This window comes from Ranitomeya imitator, chromosome 2 (assembly GCF_032444005.1).
Source record: "Ranitomeya imitator isolate aRanImi1 chromosome 2, aRanImi1.pri, whole genome shotgun sequence".
NCBI classification, from domain to species: domain Eukaryota; kingdom Metazoa; phylum Chordata; class Amphibia; order Anura; family Dendrobatidae; genus Ranitomeya; species Ranitomeya imitator.
In genome coordinates this window covers 374,523,382-374,542,884 of record NC_091283.1, presented here as the reverse complement: position 1 = coordinate 374,542,884, position 19,503 = coordinate 374,523,382, and the positions used below count along the sequence as shown (strand labels likewise).

Below are 19,503 nucleotides of genomic sequence, written 5' to 3'. Positions count from 1 at the left end.
ATGAGACATGGTTTACATACAGTAAACCATTGCATATCCGTTAGATTTATATATGTCCCTCACTAATAATGTTAGTAGTGTTTGTGTGTAAAATTTTGGAACTGTGTTAAAGGATTAATTCACGGAAAAAACTGGCGTGAGCTCCCGTGCAATTTTCTACACCAAAGAGGGAAAGCCAGTGACTGAGGGCAGATATTAATAGCCCAGAGAGGGACCATGGTTATTGCCCCTCCCCCCGGCTAAAAAAAATCTGCCCCCAGCCACACCAGAAAAGATGCGCCTATTCTGGCACTTAGCCTCTCTCTTCCAATTGCCCTGTGGCGGTGGCATATTGGGTAATAAGGGGTTAATGTCACCATGCTATTGTAAGGTGACATTAAGTCTGGTTAATAATGAAGAAGTGTCAATAAGACATCTATCCATTATCCAATAATATGAAAGGGTTAAAAATACACACACACAAAGAATAAAGTCTTTTAATGAAAAAATTAAACACACAGGTTTAACATCTTTATTGCACTCTCAATCCAAATGAAGCCCTCGTTCTTCTGTAAAAAATAAATCCAAAATAAAAAAAGCAACAATATCCCATACCTGTTCGCTGTACTGTCAAGTCCCACGATGTAAATCCATCTGAAGGGGTTAAATAGTTTACAACTGGGAGCGGTGCTAATGCTACTGGCCGGGCTGTAAACCACGGAGGAATGAATGAAAAGCTGCCTGCGCATCTTCTCCGCCTGACCGGACATGAACTCATTAACGTGGAAAAGTTTCTGAACATTTTCCCATGCTGTCAAGTTCACCGTGTCAGGCGGGGCTGACTACCGCTGACGTCACTGGGAACACAAAAATACAACATCCTAGATATCACTGAATAAAATATTCCAGTTGTAAATCTTTTTTCACTACATAGTGGAAAGCATTGAGAACAATAAAACATAAAAATTATCAATGTAAATCAAAATTAATATCTCACGGAGGCCTGGATTTGGAACGATACCCAAAATCAAAGTGGAAAATCAAAGGCTGATCCAACTTCAGTGGCAATGCCTCAAAACAAGGAAATGATGCTCAGTAGTGTGTGTGGCCTCCACGTGCCTGTATGACCTCCATACAATGCCTGGCCATGCTCCTGATGAGGCGGCGGATCGTCTCCTGAGGGATCTCCTCCCAGACCTGGACTAAAGCATCCACCAACTCCTGGACAGTCTGTGGTGCAAGGTGATGTTGGTGGATGGTGCGAGACATGATGTTCCAGATGTGTTCAATCCGATGCAGACACATGCACATTTGTAGCCTGCTGGAGGTCATTTTGCAAAGCTCTGGCAGTGCTCCTCCTGTTCCTCCTTGCACAAAGGCTGAGGTAGTGGTCCTGCTGCTGGGTTGTTGCCCTCCTACGGCCCCCTCCACATCTCCTGGTGTACTGGCCTGTCTCTTGGTAGCGCCTCCAGCCTATGGACACTACGCTGACAGACACAGGAAACCTTTTTGCCACAGCTCGCATTTATGTGCCATCCTGGATGAGCTGCACTACCTGAGCCACTTGTGTGGGTTGTGGAGTCCGTCTCATGCTGCCACGAGTGTGAAAGCACAAACAACATTCAAAAGTGAACAAAACATCAGCCAGAAAGCATTGGTACTGAGATGCGGTCCGTGGTCCCCACCTGCAGAACCACTCTGTTATTGAGGGTGTCTTGATAATTGCCAATAATTTCCATCTGTTGTCTATTCCATCTGCATAACAGCATGTGAAATTGATTGTCAAACAGTGTTGCTTCCTAAGTGGACAGTTTGATTTCACAGAAGTTTGATTTACTTGGAGTTATATTCTGTTGTTTAAGTGTTCCCTTTATTTTTTTGAGCAGTGTATAATAAGATCTAGAAATAATTCAGGTCAGAATGTTGTAGTTCTTCAGTGGATACCACGCATCTGATATCCGTAAAATTATAGATTTTCTACAGGCAGGGTTCAATAAGGGCTTAAGACGAAGTACACTATGGGTTCATATTTCAGTCTTGAGTGTCGTCTTTGACTTTCCAATAGCCTCTCACCCTAGGTAGCTTGATTTTATAGGGCAATATACAGACCGTGAGACCCTTGGCAAGAAAATAAGTGCCTCCATGGGATCTGAACTTAGTACTCAATGCCTTATATAAACATCCCTATATGTGAAATAAGCATTAGCAGACTTTCGTTTAAGACAGCTTTCTTGGTGGCCATCACCTCCGCTAAGAGGATTGGGGAATTTCATCCTTGTCCATTAGAGATCCATACCTGCAGGTTTTAGATGACTGAATAGTCCTCATGTTTGATCCAGCTTTTCTTCCCCAAATAGTATCTTCCTCAAATAAGAACCAGGGAGTTATCATGCCCTCATTTTGTCAGCATCCCAGAAATCAGGAGTAGTTTCTCTTCTCTATACAGTCATGTGCTACCTAGAAGTTGCCCGGGTTTGGATACAGGACACCAATTTCTTTACTCAATATGGGGGGTAGAAATATGGAGAAGAAAGCATTCAAGTCTACTATAGCAAAATTGATTAGATCCACAATAGGCCTGGCCCATTCATCAGAAAGAAAACTCCCTTGAGATTTTAAAAGCTCATTCAACTAGGGCAGAGAGAGCGGGGACTTCAGTAGCTCAAATTTGCAGGGCAACAACTTGTTCCAGCTTGAACATGTTTTGCAAGCAATATAAATTAGATGTGTTATCAGGGCAGCAGACTGCTTTTGGTAGAAAGGTTCTCTAGGCAGTTCTCCTGCCCTAATCTCCATGGTGCTGTCAGGAGGGACAGCCTGTAAAACGGTAATTAGCCCTACCGGTAATTGTATTTCCAGGAGTCCATCCTGACATCACGGTTAGATTCCCTGCCTTTGTAGTTATAGAATACTCATGTGATTTAACATTTGTATGGGAAGATTCCATAAAATGTTGTTATATCCATCCTGGTGTGGTACTTGTGAGGGTATGTGCACACGTAGAATGGTCCTCTGTGGATTTTTCCACAGCGGAATTGATAAATCTGCAGGGCAAAAACGCTGCGTTTTTGCTGCAGATTTACCGTGGTTTTTCTGCGGATTTCACTGTGGTTTTACACCTGTGGTTTTCTATTGGAGCAGGTGTAAAACCGCTGCGGAATCCGCAGAAAGAGTTGTCATGCTGCGGAATGTAAACCGCTGCGTTTCCGCACGTTTTTTTTCCGCAGCATAGGCACAGCGTTTTCTGTTTCCCATAGGTTTACATTGTAACGTAAACTCATGGGAAACTGCTGCGGACCCGCAGCTGCAGAAACGCTGCGGATCCGCAGCGTTTGCACATAGCCTAAAAGACTCTGAAGGGTGGGTGTGAGAGGAGCTTTTTAACCTCTCGTGTGTTTCTCGTCCCTCTCAGGATAAGAATGACCTCCATACGAGGCTGAAGTTGGTTTCTTATTTGTCCAGTTTCTTATTCAGAGCTGAAGTTGGTTTCTTATTCGCCAATTTTTTTCTTTTCTGTTTTAAAAAATAATCATCACAAAAATATCATGCAGTGAGGAGTCCTGATGTGAATACACTTAAAAACAGCTACAAAAATTATAAAACGGGCACAAAAATGGGCATCAAAGGGCGTTAAGGAAAGGGTTAAATGACTTTGGGCCACTGATATCACACACATATAGAAGAGGGAACCCCACATCAAAACCAGGTCCCTCCAGCCTGGCCCAAATGGGTTCTGGGCATCAGAACTGGCATCAAAGTGGGCAGTCGATTTTGGCAATTTGACTAACTGGTGTTTTTATGGGGTTAAATGACTTTGGGCCACTGATCTCACACTGAGAATACACAGATAGTGATGACCTACATCAAACCCAGGTCCCTCCTGCCAGTTCTGATGCCCAGGACCCATTTGGGCCCAGGCTGGAGAGACCTGGTTTTGATGTGGGGCATCACTATCTGTCTATTCTTAGTGTTAGATCAGTGGCCCAAAAGTCATTTAACCCTTTCATTAACGCCCTTTGGTGCCCACTTTGATGCCCATTTTTTTGCCAGTTATATAATTTTTTTAGCTGTTAAGTGTATTCATATCAGGGCACCTCACTGCATTGTATGTTATTATTGTGATGATTATTTTTTGTTGTTAAACCTATAAAAAACAGAAAAGAAAAAATTGCTGAATAAGAATCCAACTTCAGCCTCGTCACCTCTACGGTGTTGCCAAGATGGACGTCTTGGAAAATGAGCTTTATGTGCAAACAAGACTCCGTCCTCACCGTGCAGCCCCTTCAGGTAGAGTCTCATGTAAGTAATAACACTCCTCCCTTTAGAGCCCTCACCATCACCCCCTCCCCGCACAGCCCCCACAAGGAGACCCAGACAACGAACACTAAACCACATGCAGCCCCACGCAAGAGACATCACCCCCTGCCACAAGGAAGCAAATAACAGGACCCTCTTCTTCCACATACAGGGCCTCAGCACACAACCCCCACATGCAGCCCCACGCAAGTACCAGCACCGCCTTCCCCACACACACAATCCCCCGTTCCCTGTGCAGCCCCCACACAGGAACATCCCTCATCTGTCCCCGGACCCCTCAGTGTCCTCAGCACCACAGCTTCCTGGCATCAGGTCTGTACTGGGAGGCCCCGCCCCCGTCACATGGGCATGACGTCAGCGAAGGTCCTTTACTCACCATATGTGTGGTGTGCGGCTCTGCAGGTGGAGGTAGGTGCTGGAGATTCCCCATTACTAAGAGCTATAACGCTTTCTCCCCTCTGATAGATAAATACGGCCCAACTATGAAGAACCAGAAGTCAGGAAACACATATTGCTCCCATAGTACAGCGCCCCTGTCTGACACACAGTATAATGTCCCCACAGTGCTGCCATCCCCCCACACAGTATAATGTCCCCACACTGCCGCCATCCCCCCACACACAGTATAATGTCCCCACAGTGCCGCCATCCCCCCACACACAGTATAATGTCCCCACAGTGCCGCTCTCCCCCCACACACAGTATAATGTCCCCACAGTGCCGCTCTCCCCCCACACACAGTATAATGTCCCCACAGTGCTGCCATCCCCCCACACAGTATAATGTCCCCACACTGCCGCCATCCCCCCACACACAGTATAATGTCCCCACAGTGCCGCCATCCCCCCACACACAGTATAATGTCCCCACAGTGCCGCTCTCCCCCCACACACAGTATAATGTCCCCACAGTGCCGCTCTCCCCCCACACACAGTATAATGTCCCCACAGTGCTGCCATCCCCCCACACAGTATAATGTCCCCACACTGCCGCCATCCCCCCACACACAGTATAATGTCCCCACAGTGCCGCCATCCCCCCACACACAGTATAATGTCCCCACAGTGCCGCTCTCCCCCCACACACAGTATAATGTCCCCACAGTGCCGCTCTCCCCCCACACACAGTATAATGTCCCCACAGTGCTGCCATCCCCCCACACAGTATAATGTCCCCACACTGCCGCCATCCCCCCACACACAGTATAATGTCCCCACAGTGCCGCCATCCCCCCACACACAGTATAATGTCCCCACAGTGCCGCTCTCCCCCCACACACAGTATAATGTCCCCACAGTGCCGCTCTCCCCCCACACACAGTATAATGTCCCCACAGTGCTGCCATCCCCCCACACAGTATAATGTCCCCACACTGCCGCCATCCCCCCACACACAGTATAATGTCCCCACAGTGCCGCCATCCCCCCACACACAGTATAATGTCCCCACAGTGCCGCTCTCCCCCCACACACAGTATAATGTCCCCACAGTGCCGCCATCCCCCCACACACAGTATAATGTCCCCACACTGCCGCCATCCCCCCACACACAGTATAATGTCCCCACACTGCCGCCATCCCCCCACACACAGTATAATGTCCCCACAGTGCCGCCATCCCCCACACACAGTATAATGTCTCCACAGTGCTGTCATCCCCCCACACACAGTATAATGTCTCCACAGTGCCGCCATCCTCCACACACAGTATAATGTCTCCACAGTGCCACCATCCCTCCAGAGTATACTGTTCCCACAGTGCCACCATCTCCCATACACACAGTATAATGTCTCCACAGTGCCGCCATCCCCCCACACACAGTATAATGTCTCCACAGTGCCGCCATCCCCCCACACACAGTATGTCTCCACAGTGCTACCATCCCCCATACACAGTATAATGTCTCCACAGTGCCGCCATCCCCCCACACACAGTATAATGTCACCACAGTGCCGCCATCCTCCCACACACAGTATAATGTCCACACAGTGCCACCATCCCCCCACACACAGTATAATGTCCCCACAGTGCCGCCATCCCCCACACACAGTATAATGTCTCCACAGTGCTGCCATCCCCCCACACACAGTATAATGTCTCCACAGTGCCGCCATCCCCCACACACAGTATTATGTCTCCACAGTGCTGCCATCCCCCCCACACACAGTATAATGTCTCCACAGTGCCGCCATCCCCCCATACACAGTATAATGTCTCCACAGTGCCGCCATCCCCCCACACACAGTATAATGTCCCCACAGTGCCGCCATCCCCCCACACACAGTATAATGTCTCCACAGTGCCGCCATCCCCCCACACACACAGTATAATGCCCCCACAGTGCCGCCATCCCCCCACACACACAGTATAATGTCCCCACAGTGCCGCCATCCTCCACACACAGTATAATGTCTCCACAGTGCCGCCATCCCCCCACACACACAGTATAATGTCCCCACAGTGCCGCCATCCCCCACACACAGTATAATGTCCCCACAGTGCCGCCATCCCCCCACACACAGTATAATGTCTCCACAGTGCCGCCATCCCCCACACACAGTATAATGTCTCCACAGTGCTGCCATCCCCCCACACACAGTATAATGTCTCCACAGTGCCGCCATCCCCCCATACACAGTATAATGTCTCCACAGTGCCGCCATCCCCCACACACAGTATAATGTCCCCACAGTGCCGCCATCCCCCCACACACAGTATAATGTCTCCACAGTGCCGCCATCCCCCCACACACACAGTATAATGCCCCCACAGTGCCGCCATCCCCCCACACACACAGTATAATGTCCCCACAGTGCCGCCATCCCCCACACACACAGTATAATGTCCCCACAGTGCTGCCATCCCCCACACACAGTATAATGTCTCCACAGTGCCGCCATCCCCCCACACACACAGTATAATGTCCCCACAGTGCTGCCATCTCCCACACACAGTATAATGTCTCCACAGTGCCGCCATCCCCCCACACACAGTATAATGTCTCCACAGTGCTGCCATCCCCCATACACAGTATAATGTCTCCACAGTGCCGCCATCCCCCCACACACAGTATAATGTCACCACAGTGCCGCCATCCCCCCACACACAGTATAATGTCACCACAGTGCCGCCATCCCCCCACACACAGTATAATGTCTCCACAGTGCCGCCATCCCCCCACACACAGTATAATGTCCCCACAGTGCCGCCATCCCCCCACACACAGTATAATGTCTCCACAGTGCCACCATCCCTCCAGAGTATACTGTTCCCACAGTGCCACCATCTCCCATACACACAGTATAATGTCTCCACAGTGCCGCCATCCCCCCACACACAGTATAATGTCTCCACAGTGCCGCCATCCCCCATACACAGTATAATGTCTCCACAGTGCCGCCATCCCCCCACACACAGTATAATGTCTCCACAGTGCCGCCATCCCCCCACACACAGTATGTCTCCACAGTGCTACCATCCCCCATACACAGTATAATGTCTCCACAGTGCCGCCATCCCCCCACACACAGTATAATGTCACCACAGTGCCGCCATCCTCCCACACACAGTATAATGTCCACACAGTGTTTGACAAGTGTGACCAACTTTTTACTATTGATGCTGCCTATGCAGCATCAATAGTAAAAAGATATAATGTTAAAAATAATTTAAAAAAAAATAAAAAATTGTGATATTTTCACCTTCCAATGGCCCTCGCAGCCTTCCCGCTCCTCGCGATGCTCCCGGCAACTCCTGTTCCCAGTGATGCCTCGCGACGATAAGCATCATGCGAGACCACTACGTCATCCAGGTGATTCGCGCAATGCATCCCTGGAAATGGGATCTGGTGGGAGCATCGCTAAGGCCTGGGCTGGATCCGGGGGCCGCCAGAAGGTGAGTATATAACTACTTTTTATTTTAATTCTTTTTTTTTTTAAACAGGATATGGTGTCCAGTCCCTAGAGTAGAGTACCCTCTCCTCCACCCTGGGTACCATCCGCACATGATCCGCTTACTTCCTGCATGGTGGGCATAGCCCCTTGTGGAAAGTAAGCAGATCACTGCAGTCCTATGTGTGCGGAATCACCGCGATTCCGCACAGTGAATGAACATGCTGCGTTTTTTTTCCGGAATGCATTTCCGATGTGGAAAAAAACGCAGCATGTGGACAAAAAATGCGGAAAGCATTAAATTTGATGAGATTCTTATGTAAGCTAAAAACGCTAAAAATCCTGAACGTGTGCACATAGCCCAAAGGTAAAGATTATTGTCCCTGAGGCAGACTGGACATCTCTACGTCACATGGCACAATGGAAATGCAATATTTCAAAGCCATATTATCAGATATCTGATATCAGCAGCATCCACTGATATATCTGTAATTGGGAGACATAATTGCTTCTGTGGATTAAAGTATCCAGAATTTTCAGCCTCAGGAAACCACAGAAATATAATATCAAGTTTCTATCATCTTTCTTTGCATACAATTGCCCACCCTCCTCTCACCTGAGACCCTTTACAATATCTCCCCCAGAAAAACTCATTGTCAGATCCGGTAGGGGCAAAGTGAATTGTATTGTAGATCTGTCCTAATTTCTGCGGTGATCTCCTCCGCCAGAAGGTTCAATCTATAAGACATTTCTGTATTTAGCTCGTTTATTTTTGTACTATTTTTAATTGTGTGTAAATCGGATGCCATTTATTTGTCCGTTTTTTAAGCACTGTACTTTATTGTTATACATTAAATCTAGAGTTTAATAAGTTTATTCCTTGTTGTTCTAAATGTACACACATCAAAGAGGAAAAGTACAGCTTGTTTTTTACGCAGTGTATGCCAAAGTGCAAAAAGTACCGAGGGCATTGAAAAGTTGTCTGTGCATGTGAGCTAGTGTGCCACCCAGGGCAGGCGTCTTGGTGGCCTATCAAAATGGCAAGTGGTGGCTGCAAGAAGTGTGGTGTGGATGTGTGAGATGACTGTGGGGGGCGCTTCGTCCTTCTTTACAGTCACATCCAAGTCACGAGTGCAGCAAGTGGATAATGTTTATGACATTCCAGTTTATGCGATCTGAGAATACAACATCTACACATCCTATCTCCTCATATGTTCCCTTTATTATCTCCTGTAATTTTGTCATTACATGGGAACTTTATGATGTTACATCGTCATCGTCTTCCCATTCAGGTCCCTACAATATCGGATCCTCTCAGTAGAGATCTTCAATATAAGAGAATTTTCCTGATTGACCCATCAAGGATGGATATGGACAAGGTGAAAATGATGGCAAAGAGGATATTACACCTCACCCTAGAGATCCTCTTACAGCTTACTGGAGAGGTGAGAGATTCTGATGATGTCACATTACATCATTCTTATCTATGGGAATAACAGATGGGCAGAACTGGAGAGGTGAGGACTCTGGAAATGTCTGTAGTGAGATTTATTAATGTGTCTCTCCATAACCAGGATTACACAGTAGTGAAGAAGACCTCTAGTGAGCGCTGTCAGGCCCCTGTGTCTGAGGGATGGGGAAGACCCCTGAGCCCAATCACTGGGCTTCTACCTCACCCCCTGATACATGAGGACATCAATGACCAGAAGATCCTAGAACTTTCCTACAAGATGATTGAGCTGCTGACTGGAGAGGTGACACTGCTGGGAATGCTGGGACATTATACAGTAAAGCTATGAAGGGATCTGGGGGATGACGGTATCATTGTATGTGTCAGGTTCCTATAAGGTGTCAGGATGTCGCCATCTATTTCTCCATGGAGGAGTGGGAGTATTTAGAAGGACACAAAGATCTGTACAAGGACGTCATGATGGAGGTTCCCCAGCTCCTCACATCACCAGGTAATAGACAGGACTAAATACACATGGCCTATAATTATCTGTAAGTAAAGAATGAATTCAGTCCCTGTATGTGTTTCTTCCAGTTCTATCCAATGAGAGGACAACACCAGAGAGATGTCCCTGTCCTCTTCATCCACAGGAATATAAACAAGAAATTCCCAATGTTCCTCAGGATCATCAGGTAGATGGAGAGAAGGTGTCATGAGATCTCCCTTATGATGTGTAGACGGCTGTGAAGGTCTTGTTTTCTCGTTTGTCTTATTGCTGGACACAGAATCATGGTCTGCTGACACTATTATTACATTTAAATAAAATTGGCTGCTCTCCAGCAGATCATACCTCACCTGCTGGAGCCAGGCTTTCAGTTCTTTGAAGACCCAAGAGAAAGAAAGCACCGAACATGAGGTCATAATTAAGTACAGCATGTGAATGAGAAAATGAAAAAATGCTTTATTTATGTAATTGGCAACAACATGGCACAACAACAGCGGGTGCACCACACAGATTCAAATACATGAAGATGTGCAAATGGTTAAAAAGATGTGACCCAGATCATCGAGAGGGTAGTATATAGAGGTAGGGAAAAAAAGATGTATATTCATAGTAAGGGGATACTCCAATCGGTCATAGATAAAGACCAATGCCTAATATAAATATGTAGACAAAAAACCTAAAGTAAAAATTGATGATAAGAGATGTCAAGAACCATGGAATCAGTGCTGAATGGTGTATAGGAATGTGTGCACATAACCCTATGTCATAAATTCAGTATAGAGGCAATAATGCCGAAGTGTAAGTATAAAATCATGAATGGCACAGAAGAGGAACAAATGCACATCGATTACTAATGGTGATTAGAGAGTACATACCAATGAACTGCATGGAGACCACGCCATGACAATGAAAACTAAGGAGGTCAAATAAAGAAACCCAAAAGAGAAATGGACACAATGAGCTAAAAAAATATAACAACTTTATTGAAAAATATACAAGTAACACTAATAGAAGTAAAAGCCAAATGACACAATGCAGAAAAAGATAAAAGAGGCGACACTAGTGCCACACACGGAACAGGTAATATACTGATGGAGCAGAAGACAATAATACTAATGCCATAAATATAAGTATAACACAGCACTCAGTAGAGTCCAAATAATGAGAGGACAAATCGAAAAATAAAATTAAAGTTAATGAATTAATGGCAACTGCTAATAATCAGTATGTAGTATATGTTCACACGAAGGTGTACTAACGCAGGAAAATACCCAGTATGCAATACAGAACTATGTATGAAGATAAAGTGCCTAGTGCCAATAGATATATACTGGTAACCACCAATATCAGTAGGTGTGCCAACGCAGAGAGATACATATGGATATATACTAATAGCCACCGACATCAAAAAGGAGTAAAGCTAAATATATGTAGAAAAGTGACAAGATATGGTATGTGGCACAAAACAGCCGAGGGGTAGGCAAATCAATGATAGTAAATACACTGTTGTAAATAAAGACCAGTAGTCTGCCAGTAGAACATATATAACTAGGAGTACGAGTGCATAAAATGGGTACCGACCTGAATCCGTGTGTGGGAGAGGGAGCCCCGACGCGCGTTTCGCATATATTGCTTCCTCGGGGGGCGCTAGTGTGAAGTGAGATGGGGGTCTCTTTATATCCCATGCGGTAGTATCGGCGCGTGTCCCAGCACAGCAATGACCGGAAGCGGCAGAGTCGGCGTCCAACGTCACGAATCTGCGCCCCGCACTGACGCGTCAGTGGGAGGGGCCAGAGACGCGACGCAAATAGGACGCGTATCCACGGCAACCGAGACAAGCCGGCCGGGGCATGCGCACACCGCTAGGGGCAAACATGGACGAAGGAGGCGTGTGTACAGAGAGTGTCAGTGCGGGGCGCAGATTCGTGACGTTGGACGCCGACTCTGCCGCTTCCGGTCATTGCTGTGCTGGGACACGCGCCGATACTACCGCATGGGATATAAAGAGACCCCCATCTCACTTCACACTAGCGCCCCCCGAGGAAGCAATATATGCGAAACGCGCGTCGGGGCTCCCTCTCCCACACACGGATTCAGGTCGGTACCCATTTTATGCACTCGTACTCCTAGTTATATATGTTCTACTGGCAGACTACTGGTCTTTATTTACAACAGTGTATTTACTATCATTGATTTGCCTACCCCTCGGCTGTTTTGTGCCACATACCATATCTTGTCACTTTTCTACATATATTTAGCTTTACTCCTTTTTGATGTCGGTGGCTATTAGTATATATCCATATGTATCTCTCTGCGTTGGCACACCTACTGATATTGGTGGTTACCAGTATATATCTATTGGCACTAGGCACTTTATCTTCATACATAGTTCTGTATTGCATACTGGGTATTTTCCTGCGTTAGTACACCTTCGTGTGAACATATACTACATACTGATTATTAGCAGTTGCCATTAATTCATTAACTTTAATTTTATTTTTCGATTTGTCCTCTCATTATTTGGACTCTACTGAGTGCTGTGTTATACTTATATTTATGGCATTAGTATTATTGTCTTCTGCTCCATCAGTATATTACCTGTTCCGTGTGTGGCACTAGTGTCGCCTCTTTTATCTTTTTCTGCATTGTGTCATTTGGCTTTTACTTCTATTAGTGTTACTTGTATATTTTTCAATAAAGTTGTTATATTTTTTTAGCTCATTGTGTCCATTTCTCTTTTGGGTTTCTATATTATATATTATGGCGGAGCTTGCTACCTCCGGTGCCCCATGTATAGGTTTATTTATGGAGGTCAAATAAAGCATCAAAGGAGGCAGAAGGTCTAATCAGACAACCATGAATGAGAGTTACATTACCAGGATGGTCCAGGAATCAGTGTGGCCACACCACGACAGACATTTCAGATATAATCCTTCAAAGGCATTTTTTTAATTTTCTCATTCACGTGTTGTACTTATAGTGGGAAAGTATTCAGACCACTTTAAATTTTTCACTCTTTGATTCATTGCAGCTATTTGTTAAATTCAAAAAAAAATTTTTTCACATTAATGTACACTTTGCACCCCATCTTGACTGAAAAAAAAATGTAGAAATTTTTGAATATGTATTAAAAAAAGAAATCTGAAATATCACATGGTCATAAGCATTCAGACAGTTTACTCAGACATTCATATTTAAGTCACATGCTGCCCAATTCCTTGTGATTCTCTTTGAGATGGTTCTACTCTTCATTGGAGTCCAACTATCTTTAATTAAACTGATAGGACTTGATTTGGAAAGGCACACACCTGTCTATATAAGACCTCACAGCTCACAGTGCATGTCAGACCAAATGAGAATCATGAAGTCAAAGGAACTGGCCAAGGAGCTCAGAGACAGAATTGTGGCAAGGTACAGATCTGGCCAAGGTTACAACAGAATTTCTGCAGTAGTTAAGGTTCCTAAGAGCACAGTGGCCTCCATAATCCTTAAATGGAAGAAGTTTTTGACCAACATTAGTCTTCCTAGACCTGGTCGTCCAGCCAAACTGAGCAATCTTGGGAGAAGAGCCTTGTGAGAGCGGTAAAGAAGAACCCCAAGATCACTGGCTGAACTCCAGAGGTGCAGTAGGGACATGGGAGAAGGTTCCACAAAGTCAACTATCACTGCAGCCCTCCACCAGTTGGGTCTTTATGGCAGAGTCGCCCAACAGAAGCCTCTCCTCAGTGAAAGACATATGAAAGCCCGTATAGAGTTTGCTAAAAAAAAACACATGAAGGACACCCAGACTATGAGAAATAAGATTCTCTGGTCTGATGAGACGAAGATAGACCTTTTTGGGGATAAATCTAAGCGGTATGTGTAGAGCAAACCAGGCACTGCTCATCACCTGCCCAATACAATCCCAACAGTGAAACGTGGTGGCAGCATCATCATCCTATGGGGGTTTTTTTTTTCAGCTGCAGGGACAGCACGACTGGTTGCCATTGAAGGAAACATGAATACGGCCAAGTACAGAGATATACTGGATAAAAACCTCTTCCAGAGTGCTCTGGACCTCAGACTGGCCGAAGGTTCACCTTCCAACAAAACAATGACCCTAAGCACACAGCTAAAATGGCAAATGAGTGGCTTCAATACAACTCTGTGACCATTCTTGACTGGCCCAGCCAGAGCACTGACCTAAACTCAATTGAACATCTCTGGAGAGACCTGAAAATGGCTGTCCACCAACGTTCACCATTCAACCTGACAGAACTGGAGAAGATCTACAGGGAAGAATGGCAAAGGATCCCCAAAGCCAGGTGTGAAAAACTTGTTGCATCATTCCCAAGAAGACTCATGGCTTTACTAGCTCAAAAGGGTGCTTCTACTCAATACTGAGCAAAAAGTCTGAATACTTATGACCATGTGATATTTCAGTTTTTCTTTTTTAATAAACTTGCAAAAATTTCTACATTTCTGTTTTTTTCAGTCAAGATGGGGTGCAGAGTGTACATTAATTCCTCCTGCAAAGTGGATCTGATAGACTGTTCGCTACTGGGGGCTAATACTAGGCACTCTAGCATCTAACAGTTTTTTGTCACTGTTTAGTGGAGTCTTTTTGCCTTTTCATTATCAGTCATAATGTGTGAGTCTAGAGAGGACCATGCACACCCATTAGCGCGGTCTGCTTTTGTCAATAACTATGTTGGTGTGTCTTGTAAGGCCGTAATACGCAGAAAAGTCCCCAAAATAGTGATCCGTATCTCATCCGTTGGCAGGGTGTGTCAGCGTATTTTGCGCATGGCATCCTCCGTATGTAATCCGTATGGCATCCGTACTGTGAGATTTTCTCGCAGGCTTGCAATACGGACATACAATGGATCCATGGGCTCAAATAATCGTAAAAACATATATACTGTCATATATATATATATATATATATAAATATAACGCTGGGAGCGTCACTCTGTCCGAAGCCTTTATAGACTGCGCAGGCGCAAGCGCCAGCGCAGTCTGGGCCTCACAGAGTGACGCTCCCGGGAGATCGCGGTGTGCGTTCACACTGAACGCACACCGCGATCTCCAACAGAGAAGTAGGGACCGCCAGGATGGTGAGTATCGGCCATATTCACCTGTCCTGCGTTCCACCGCTGAGCGCCGCCATCTTCCCGGTCTTCGGCCTGTGACCTTCAGTTCAGAGGGCGAGATGACGCGCTTAATGCGCGCAGGCGCCACCCTCTGACTGAACAGTCACGGCCAGGAGACCGGGAAGATGGCGGCGCCCAGCGCTGGAACGCAGGACAGGTGAATATAGTAAGTGCTGGGGGGCCTGAGCTGGCGGCGATACCGGCACCTGACCCCCACAGCGTGCCGGTGTCCCCGCCTGCTCAGGCCCCCCAGCACTCGGCGCCGAGCGGGACAGAGGCAGTATGGGGACGCAGGATGGAGCAGCACATAAGGGTGGGGACGCAGGATGCAGCAGCACATAAGGATGGGGACGCAGGATGGAGCAGCACATGACAGGATGGGGACGCAGGATGGAGCAGCACATGACAGGATGGGGACGCAGGATGGGAGCAGCGCATGACAGGATGGGGACGCAGGATGGGAGCAGCACATGACAGGATGGGGACGCAGGATGGAGCAGCACATGACAGGATGGGGACGCAGGATGGAGCAGCACATGACAGGATGGGGACGCAGGATGGGAGCAGCGCATCACAGGATGGGAGCAGCGCATCACAGGATGGGGACGCAGGATGGGAGCAGCGCATGACAGGATGGGGACGCAGGATGGAGCAGTGCATGACAGGATGGGGACGCAGGATGGGAGCAGCGCATGACAGGATGGGGACGTAGGATGGAGCAGCGCATGACAGGATGGGGACGCAGGATGGGAGCAGCACATGACAGAATGGAGGCGCAGGATGGAGCAGCACATGACAGGATGGGGACGCAGGATGGAGCAGCGCATGACAGGATGGGGACGCAGGATGGAGCAGCACATGACAGGATGGGGACGCAGGATGGAGCAGCACATGACAGGATGGGGACGCAGGATGGGAGCAGCGCATCACAGGATGGGGACGCAGGATGGGAGCAGCGCATGACAGGATGGGGACGCAGGATGGGAGCAGCGCATGACAGGATGGGGACGCAGGATGGCGCAGCACATGACAGGATGGGGACGCAGGATGGAGCAGCGCATGACAGGATGGGGACGCAGGATGGAGCAGCGCATGACAGGATGGGGACGCAGGATGGAGCAGCGCATGACAGGATGGGGACGCAGGATGGAGCAGCACATGACAGGATGGGGACGCAGGATGGAGCAGCACATACCAGGATGGAGACCATATACCAATATAAATGCTCGCCACCCGGGCGTAGAACGGGTTCAATAGCTAGTATATATATATATATATATATATATATATATATACATATATATATATATATATATATATATATATATATATATATATATATATATACAGTGGTGGTCAAAAGTCCTGCATAGGATAAATTGATTTTTCAAGTTTTAAACGTTTTCTGTCGAATATTTTCGATGCTAATATGACATACTATATATCGTTTTGTTCAGAATACAATTTTGCATTCTTTCCCTGTAATATTTTTAGCTTTTGAAGCAGTTTTGCCTGAAATTATTGCAACAATATGGGAATTGAAAGCAGAACTAAACAATGTACAGCTTCAGATCCAAAATTAGCCAATCACAGATGAGGTTCTTGTGACCATCATAACCGGGATATGGCAGCCAATCACATTGCATTACATTGCATCACATCTGCTGCTTTGTTTGTTTGTTGTATCTGTTGGTCTATCTAGTGAATCATACTGTAGAGTTTTATGATGGGAGCCTTCAGATTTTTGCCAGCGGAGGATCGTGTGCGAGTTGTGGTGCTAAATAAAGAGAGGGTTATACTGGCTCCCAGATCGCAAGGAAGGTCGGCTGTAATCAGAGTACAGTCGTAAGAATTTTGCAGAAACATAAGCAGCTTGGAATCACCCAGGACAGGCCCAGATCTGGTCGGCCCAGAAAGTAAACTAAAAGGGAGGATAGAGTACTGATAAGAACATCCCTTGCCAATCGAAAGCTCACCTCTCCTCAGCTTCTGCGAGAATGGCAAGAAAAGTGCAATATTGAGGTAGCAACATCAACTGTTAGGAAGAGATGTTTGGAAGCAGGATTGAGAGGGTGCAAGGCCCGAAAGAAGCCATTGATGACAGCCATACAAAGACAAAGGCGAAAACTGTGGGCATTGAAATAGTTAAAATGGAGGAAGGAGGAGTGGGAAAAAGTGCTATTTAGTGATGAAAGCACTTTTTGCATTTTAGGAAATGATGGCAAGTCTTATGTGAGAAGGTTCCCACATGAAGAGTACAAGCCAGAGTGTTTGAGCTCCTCTGTGAAACATTCTATGAAAGTAATGGTCTGGGGCTGTATGGCAGCCAATGGTGTTGGAAGGCTTCATATTGTGGAGGGTATGGTTAATGCAAAAAAATACATAGACATCCTTAATAAGAAAATGCTGCCTTCTGCTCAACATTCTGAATTAACCCCTTTACCCCCAAGGGTGGTTTGCACGTTAATGACCGGGCCAATTTTTACAATTCTGACCACTGTCCCTTTGAGAGGTTATAACTCTGGAACGCGTCAACGGATCCCAGTGATTCTGACATTGTTTTCTCGTGACATATTGTACTTCATGACAATGGTAAAAATTCTTTGATAGTACCTGCGTTTATTTGTGAAAAAAACGGAAATTTGGCGAAAATTATGAAAATTTCGCAATTTTCCAACTTTGAATTTTTATGCAATTAAATCACAGAGATATGTCACACAAAATACTTAATAAGTAACATTTCCCACATGTCTACTTTACATCAGCACAATTTTGGAACCCAAATTTTTTTTGTTAGGGAGTTATAAGGGTTAAAAGTTGACCAGCAATTTCTCATTTCTACAACACCATTTTTTTTTAGGGACCACATCTCATTTGAAGTCATTTTGAGGGGTCTATATGATAGAAAATACCCAAGTGTGACACCATTCTAAAAACTACACCCCTCAAGGTGCTCAAAACCATATTCAAGAAGTTTATTAACCCTTCTGGTGCTTCACAGGAATTTTTTGAATGTTTAAACAAAAATGAACATTTAACTTTTTTTCACAAAAAATTTAATTCAGCTCCAATTTGTTTAATTTTACCAAGGGTAACAGGAGAAAATAGACCCCAAACATTGTTGTACAATTTGTCCTGAGTACGACAATACCCCACATGTGGGGGTAAACCACTGTTTGGGCGCATGGCAGAGCTCGGAAGCGAAGGAGCGCCATTTGACTTTTCAATGCAAAATTGACTGGAATTGAGATGGGACGCCATGTTTCGTTTGGAGAGCCCCTGATGTGCCTAAACATTGAAACCCCCCACAAGTGACACCATTTTGGAAAGTAGACCCCTTAAGGAACTTATCTAGAGGTGTGGTGAGCACTTTGACCCACCAAGTGCTTCACAGAAGTTTATAATGTAGAACCGTAAAAATAAAAAATCATATTTTTTCACAAAAATTAACTTTCTGCCCCCAATTTTTTATTTTCCCAAGGGTAAGAGAAGAAATTGGACCCCAAAAGTTGTTGTACAATTTGTCCTGAGTACGCTGATACCCCATATGTGGGGGTAAACCACTGTTTGGGCGGGTGGGAGAGCTCGGAAGGGAAGGAGCGCCGTTTGACTTTTCAATGCAAAATTGACAGGAATTGAGATGGGACGCCATGTTGCGTTTGGAGAGCCACTGATGTGCCTAAACATTGAAACCCCCCACAAGTGACACCATTTTAGAAAGTAGACCCCCTAAGGAACTTATCTAGAGGTGTGGTGAGCACTTTGACCCACCAAGTGCTTCACAGAAGATTATAATGCAGAGCCGTAAAAATAAAACAAAAAATTTTTCCCACAAAAATTATTTTTTTAGCCCCCAGTTTTGTATTTTCCCGAGGGTAACAGGAGAAAGTGGACCCCAAAATTTGTTGCCCAATTTGTCCTGAGTGCGATGATACACCATATGTGGGGGGAACCACTGTTTGGGCGCATGGGAGGGTTCGGAAGGGAAGGAGTGCCATTTGAATGCAGACTTAGATGGAATGGTCTGCAGGTGTCACATTGCGTTTGCAGAGCCCCTAATGTACCTAAACAGTAGAAACCCCCCACAAGTGACACCATTTTGGAAAGTAGACCCCCTAAGGAACTTATCTACATGTGTCGTGAGCACTTTGACCCAACAAGGGCTTCACAGAAGTTTATAATGGAGAGCCGTAAAAATAAAACAAAAATTTTTTCCCACAAAAATTATTTT

The 19,503-nt window shown here is 46.0% G+C and overlaps 1 protein-coding gene across 1 annotated transcript in view; it reads left to right on the top strand.

Annotated features, from left to right (window-relative positions):
• Positions 1 to 4,652: 4,652 nt before the first annotated feature.
• Positions 4,653 to 19,503, top strand: part of LOC138664007 (zinc finger protein 436-like) — a 55,827-nt gene continuing 40,976 nt past the window's right edge. Inside the window, exons 1-5 of the mRNA XM_069750402.1 lie at positions 4,653 to 4,704; positions 9,478 to 9,630; positions 9,760 to 9,939; positions 10,023 to 10,146; positions 10,230 to 10,327. Of these exons, the coding sequence (XP_069606503.1) occupies positions 9,550 to 9,630; positions 9,760 to 9,939; positions 10,023 to 10,146; positions 10,230 to 10,327 (483 nt within the window). The 5' untranslated portion in view covers positions 4,653 to 4,704; positions 9,478 to 9,549. The remainder of the gene's footprint in view (positions 4,705 to 9,477; positions 9,631 to 9,759; positions 9,940 to 10,022; positions 10,147 to 10,229; positions 10,328 to 19,503) is intronic.